The following is a 7500-nucleotide window of genomic DNA, read 5'->3' as shown; positions in this document are numbered from 1 at the left end:
TTATAACACCTTCTCATCCACCAACCTAAAAATCTTATAATTTCTCATCTACCAAACTAAAAATCTTATAACACCTTCTCATCCACCAACTTGAAAATCTTTAAACACCTCATCCATTAACCTAAACATCTTATAACGCCTTCTCATCCACCAACTTAAATTCCCTTATAACACCTTCTCATCCTCCAACCTAAAAATCTGATAATTTCTCATCCACCAACCTAATAATCTTATAATTTCTCATCCGCCAGTCTAAAAATCTTATAATTTCTCATCCACCAACCTAAAAATCTTATGATTTCTCATCCACCAACCTAAAAATCTTATAATTTCTCATCCACCAACCTAAAAATCTTATAATTTCTCATCCACCAACCTAAAAATCTTATAATTTCTCATCCACCAACCTAAAAATCTTATAATTTCTCATCCACCAACCTAAAAATCTTATAATTTCTCATCCACCAACCTAAAAATCTTACAAGACCATCTTCAAATGTTAAAGATGATTATTCTAAGACCACATTCACTCTAATTATTCATGTGGCCCAGTGTGTTGGTACTGGAGCGTCACCAAATTCATTATCTGATTCTCATTTATCTCTTCAAACATCAATATCTTTATTCACTTATCGTGTTTAATGGTGTTCTTACGTACGCCAAAAAATATAAGAGTCATATGTATTCTTTAGGTTTAGGGAAACTGGTTCTGTTGTTTAAGATAATAATTCATTGTTCATTTTTCGACCTTTTTATTCCAGAGGTAATAAATTCATTATCACTATCTTTAACATTGCTTCAGGGTGATTCTTTTATCATACTATGACGTAATTTACTTTTTATGAGGTTCATTTCAAATTGTCTTATTTTTTCAACTGAATCAGTGGAAGAATGAATGGCAGGAGTCATAAAAAAAAAATGAATTATCAAATTCCTTCATTTTTCTCAAAAGAAAATTAAAAATTGGAAAAATGAATGGTGAAACATGACACACATACCCAAAAAAATTATCAAATTCTTTCATTTTCTAAAAAAAAAAAAAAAATTGGAAAAATTAATGGTAAAACATGACTCACATCCCAAAAAAAAAATTATCAAATTCCTTCATTTTCTGAAAAAAAATAAATTGGAAAAATCAATGGTAAAACATGACTCACATGCAAAGCAAAAATTAACAAATTCCTTCATTTTCTAAAAAAAAAAAAAAAAGATAAAATTGGAAAAATTAATGGTAAAACATGACTCACATGCCAAAAAAAAAAAGATCAAATTCGTTCATTTTTCTCAAAAGAAAATTAAGAATTGGAAAAACGAATGGTAAAACATGACACATGCCAAAAAAATTATCAAATTCCTTCATTTTCTCAAACGAAATTAAAAACTGGTAAAATCAATTGTAACATATGACTCAAATGCCAAAACAAAATTATCAAATTCCTTCCTTTTCAAAAAAAAAAAAGATAAAATTGGAAAAATTAATGGTAAAACATGACACACATGCCAAAACAAAATTATCAAATTCCTTCATTTTCTAAAGAAAAAAAAAAGATAAAATTGGAAAAATTAATGGTAAAACATGACTCACATGCCAAAAAAAATGATCAAATTCCTTCATTTCTGAAAAAAGAAATAGAATTGGAAAAATTAACTGTAAAACATGACTCACATGCCAAAAAATTATCAAATTCCTTCCTTTTCAAAAAAAAAAGATAAAATTGGAAAAATTAATGGTAAAACATGACACACATGCCAAAACAAAATTATCAAATTCCTTCATTTTCTAAAGAAAAAAAAAGATAAAATTGGAAAAATTAATGGTAAAACATGACTCACATGCCAAAAAAAATTATCAAATTCCTTCATTTCTGAAAAAAGAAATAGAATTGGAAAAATTAACGGTAAAACATGACTCACATGCCAAAAAATTATCAAATTCCTTCATTTTCTCAAAAAAGAATTAAAAATTGGAAAAATGAATGGTAAAACATGACTCACATACCAAAAAAATCATCAAATTCCGTCCTTTTCTAAAAAAAAAAAAAAATCAAACTTAGAAAAACGAATGACTCACATGCCAAAAATATTCCTTTTACATGACGAATATCCTGGGTGGGGGAGGGGAGGGGTAGAATATCACCAGAGATCTTCGTCTCCGGCGAAGACTTCTTTCTTTGGAAACCCACCCACCCATACCCATACCCTTTCCCTCGCCCCCTTACCACCCAGGACAAGTTCTCCGTGTCGCAAATCTACGTCACCGGCATGGGAGAGAAATGGGCGTGTACCTCGAGGGATTCGATCGTTGTCACCTACCATCCCACAGCCAGTGGCAGGACTGACCATCGCGCAACTATAGAGATACAGTTATTAATGAAGGAACTGGATTACGCCAGTAAGTAGCCACAGATTTATGCCAGTAAGTAGCCACAGATTACGCCAGTAAGTAGCCACGGATTACGCCAGTAAGTAGCCACAGATTACGCCAGTAAGTATCCACAGATTACGCCAGTAAGTAGCCACGGATTACGCCAGTAAGTAGCCACAGATTACGCCAGTAAGTAGCCACGGATTACGCCAGTAAGTAGCCACGGATTACGCCAGTAAGTAGCCACGGATTACGCCAGTAAGTAGCCACGGATTACGCCAGTAAGTAGCCACGGATTACGCCAGTAAGTAGCCACGGATTACGCCAGTAAGTAGCCACGGATTACGCCAGTAAGTAGCCACGTATTACGCCAATAAGTAGCCACGGATTACGCCAGTAAGTAGCCACGTATTACGCCAATAAGTAGCCACGGATTACGCCAGTAAGTAGCCACGGATTACGCCTGTAAGTAGCCACGGATTACGCCAGTAAGTAGCCACGGATTACGCCAGTAAGTAGCCACGGATTACGCCAGTAAGTAGCCACGGATTACCTGGCTACCAACACTCTGCTCTTACATGTCATGATCATCACCCACCTAGCCACCTGGGATCGCCAGATTAGCTGGTGTGACAAGGGCTGTCCAGTTCCCCTTCTATGCCTTACTTGCCTTAGAGACCTTCTGCGTCTATATTTCCAAGTTCCCTTTCTATGTCTCAGTCCAGAGTGATTCATAACCGTATTTACCATAGACACTGACCCTTTGTATCTATATTTCCAAGTTCCCCTTCTATGTCCAGAGTGATACATAGCCTTTTTATCATAGACACTGACCCTCTGTATCTATATTCACAAGTTCCCTTTCTATGTCTCAGTCCAGAGTGATTCATAACCGTATTTACCATAGACACTGACCCTCTGTATCTATATTCACAAGTTCCCTTTCTATGTCTCAGTGCAGAGTGATACATAGCCTTATTTACCATAGACACTGACCCTCTGTATCTATATTCACAAGTGACCTTTCTATGTCTCAGTGCAAAGTGGCACGTAACTCATCTAACATAGAGAGAGACACATATAGAAAGACTTGTGTACGTCAAATAAAGAAGTAACACATGCGACTTCTCTCCGACAGCTGACCTGGCCTCGTACAGCACGGACGACAAGTTCAAAATTGAATTCGGTTTCAACATCTTCGTGGAAGACGCCATGGATGGGGACGTCTTGGAAGTCGGGGTGAACTTGAAGATCGACTCGACCCAAGTGTGGTCGGATAGCGCCTCCATCACGGTAGGACCCCAAGGGCCACATCCACCGCCTACGTCTCCTGTCACCTGGGTCGACGTAAGTACTGACGCAACCCGTACGAGAGGAGGAGGGAGGGAGGAGGGAAGGAGGGAGGGAGGGGTTGTTGGGTGGGTTGGTTGGTTGATGGAGGTACTGTCAAAGGAGAGCGACAGTGACGGTAGGGAGTGGCGACGTAACATGGGGGACGTCGTAAGTACCGACGTTACATGGGGACGTCGTAAGTACCGACGTAACATAGGGACGTCGTAAGTACCGACGTAACATGGGGACGTCGTAAGTGCCGACGTTACATAGGGACGTCGTAAGTACCGACGTACCATGGGGACGTTGTAAGTACCGACGTAACATGGGAACGTCGTAAGTGCCGACGTTACATGGGGACGTCGTAAGTACCGACGTACCATGGGGACGTTGTAAGTACCGACGTAACATGGGGACGTTGTAAGTACCGACGTAACATGGGGACGTCGTAAGTACCGACGTAACATGGGGACGTCGTAAGTACCGACGTACCATGGGGACGTCGTAAGTGCCGACGTTACATGGGGACGTCGTAAGTACCGACGTACCATGGGGACGTTGTAAGTACCGACGTAACATGGGGACGTTGTAAGTACCGACGTAACATGGGGACGTCGTAAGTACCGACGTAACATGGGGACGTCGTAAGTACCGACGTACCATGGGGACGTCGTAAGTACCGACGTAACATGGGGACGTCGTAAGTACCGACGTAACATAATGACGTCGTAGGTACCGACGTAACATAGTGACGTCGTAAGTACCGACGTACCATGGGGACGTCGTAAGTACCGACGTTACATAGGGACGTCGTAAGTACCGACGTAACATAGGGACGTCGTAAGTACCGACGTAACATAATGACGTCGTAAGTACCGACGTAACATGGGGACGTCGGAAGTACCGACGTTACAGGGGGGCGTTGTAAGTACCGACGTTACATAGGGACGTCGTAAGTACCGACGTAACATAGTGACGTCGTAAGTATCGACGTACCATGGGGACGTCGTAAGTACCGACGTAACATGGGAACGTCGTAAGTACCGACGTAACATGGGGACGTCGTAAGTACCGACGTAACATGGGGACAACTAACGCATTGTGTGAGACACTGACGCATAACTGCGATGCTCGTAAGACTGACGTATAGCAATATGACGCAAGGAAGGATTTCTGACGTAACCCCAGAAGACTGACAACACTCAGGGCTACAGTGTCGCAAATAGTGACACCACGTTGCTCCAGACGCAAAAGATTTACGTTCCTCTCCCCGACGCTCGTCGCAAGCTCCATCTATCTAGTTCTCCCTACCATCACTATATTAACAGACCCTCCATCATACTCCATCTATCTACCTCTCCCTATCACTACTACAGCAACAGACCCTCCATCATTCTCCATCTACCTAGTTCTCCCAACCCTCCATCAAACTCCATCTCTTTCGCTTCCTTCAGGACGTGACCAACTTGACCCCGACGGAGGTAGTGCCGGAGGGCACAGCCACCTGGAAGGTCACGGCAGAAATCCCCAGCGGTGCCAACTCCTTGATCGAATGCACAGCCACTGGCACTGCTGACACAGGTACGTGCGTGCAGTCCTGTGGTGTGTGGTGGTCTGGTATGTCTATGTGTGGTGGTGTGGTATGTCTATGTGTGGTGGTGTGGTATGTCTATGTGTGGTGGTCTGGTATGTCTATGTGTGGTGGTGTGGTATGTCTATGTGTGGTGGTGTGGTATGTCTATGTGTGGTGGTCTGGTATGTCTATGTGTGGTGGTGTGGTATGTCTATGTGTGGTGGTGTGGTATGTCTATGTGTGGTGGTGTGGTATGTCTATGTGTGGTGGTCTGGTATGTCTATGTGTGGTGGTGTGGTATGTCTATGTGTGGTGGTGTGGTATGTCTATGTGTGGTGGTCTGGTATGTCTATGTGTGGTGGTGTGGTATGTCTATGTGTGGTGGTGTGGTATGTCTATGTGTGGTGGTGTGGTATGTCTATGTGTGGTGGTGTGGTATGTCTATGTGTGGTGGTGTGGTATGTCTATGTGTGGTGGTGTGGTACGTCTATGTGTGGTGGTGTGGTATGTCTATGTGTGGTGGTGTGGTATGTCTATGTGTGGTGGTGTGGTATGTCTATGTGTGGTGGTGTGGTATGTCTATGTGTGGTGGGGTGGTATGTCTATGTGTGGTGGTGTGGTATGTCTATGTGTGGTGGTGTGGTATGTCTATGTGTGGTGGTGTGGTATGTCTATGTGTGGTGGTGTGGTATGTCTATGTGTGGTGGTGTGGTATGTCTATGTGTGGTGGTGTGGTATGTCTATGTGTGGTGGTGTGGTATGTCTATGTGTGGTGGTGTGGTATGTCTATGTGTGGTGGTGTGGTATGTCTATGTGTGGTGGTGTGGTACGTCAATGTGTGGTGGTGTGGTATGTCTATGTGTGGTGGTGTGGTATGTCTATGTGTGGTGGTGTGGTATGTCTATGTGTGGTGGTGTGGTATGTCTATGTGTGGTGGTATGGTATGTCTATGTGTGGTGGTGTGGTATGTCTATGTGTGGTGGTGTGGTATGTCTGTGTGTGGTGGTGTGGTATGTCTGTCTCTCTGTGTGTGGTGGTGTGGTATGTCTGTCTCTCTATGTGTGGTGGTGTGAAATGTCTGTCTCTCTATGTGTGGTGGTGTGGTATGTCTATGTGTGATGGTGTGGTATGTCTATGTGTGGTGGTGTGGTATGTCTATGTGTGGTGGTGTGGTATGTCTATGTGTGGTGGTGTGGTATGTCTATGTCTGGTGGTGTGGTATGTCTATGTGTGGTGGTGTGGTATGTCTATGTGTGGTGGTGTGGTACGTCTATGTGTGGTGGTGTGGTATGTCTATGTGTGGTGGTGTGGTATGTCTATGTGTGGTGGTGTGGTATGTCTATGTGTGGTGGTGTGGTATGTCTATGTGTGGTGGTGTGGTATGTCTATGTGTGGTGGTGTGGTATGTCTATGTGTGGTGGTGTGGTATGTCTATGTGTGGTGGTGTGGTATGTCTATGTGTGGTGGTGTGGTATGTCTATGTGTGGTTGTGTGGTATGTCTATGTGTGGTGGTGTGGTATGTCTATGTGTGGTGGTCTGGTATGTCTATGTGTGGTGGTCTGGTATGTCTATGTGTGGTGGTCTGGTATGTCTATGTGTGGTGGTCTGGTATGTCTATGTGTGGTGGTGTGGTATGCCTGTCTCTCTCTATGTGTGGTGGTGTGGTATGTCTATGTGTGGTGGTGTGGTATGTCTATGTGTGGTGGTGTGGTATGTCTATGTGTGGTGGTGTGGTATGTCTATGTGTGGTGGTGTGGTATGTCTATGTGTGGTGGTGTGGTATGTCTGTTTCCCTATGTGTGGTGGTGGGGTATGTCTATGTGTGGTGGTATGGTATGTCTATGTGTGGTGGTGTGGTATGTCTGTCTCTCTATGTGTGGTGGTGTGGTATGTCTGGCTTTCTATGTGTGGTGGTGTGGTATGTCTGGCTTTCTATGTGCGGTGGTGTGGTAATGTCTGTCTGTCTTGTGATGTGGTGGTGTGGTATGTCTGTCTCTCTATGTGTGGTGGTGTGGTATGTCTGTCTCTCTATGTGTGGTGGTGTGGTATGCCTGTCTCTCTATGTGTGGTGGTGTGGTATGTCTGGCTCTCTATGTGTGGTGGTGTGGTATGTCTGGCTTTCTATGTGTGGTGGTGTGGTATGTCTGGCTTTCTATGTGCGGTGGTGTGGTAATGTCTGTCTGTCTTGTGATGTGGTGGTGTGGTATGTCTGTCTCTCTATGCGTGGTG

The 7500-nt window shown here is 43.4% G+C and overlaps 1 protein-coding gene across 1 annotated transcript in view; it reads left to right on the top strand.

The window, feature by feature from the left end:
- LOC139762793 (uncharacterized) overlaps positions 1 to 7500 on the top strand; it is a 170056-nt gene that overhangs the window by 137956 nt on the left and 24600 nt on the right. Inside the window, 3 exon segments of the mRNA XM_071687949.1 lie at positions 2227 to 2392; positions 3504 to 3712; positions 5152 to 5278. Coding sequence (XP_071544050.1) covers positions 2227 to 2392; positions 3504 to 3712; positions 5152 to 5278 — 502 coding nt within the window.

Source organism: Panulirus ornatus, chromosome 44, assembly GCF_036320965.1.
Source record: "Panulirus ornatus isolate Po-2019 chromosome 44, ASM3632096v1, whole genome shotgun sequence".
In the NCBI taxonomy this organism is placed as follows: Eukaryota; Metazoa; Arthropoda; class Malacostraca; order Decapoda; family Palinuridae; genus Panulirus; species Panulirus ornatus.
The sequence above is the reverse complement of the archived record's forward strand: the minus strand, read 5'-3'. Positions and strand labels throughout refer to the sequence as shown.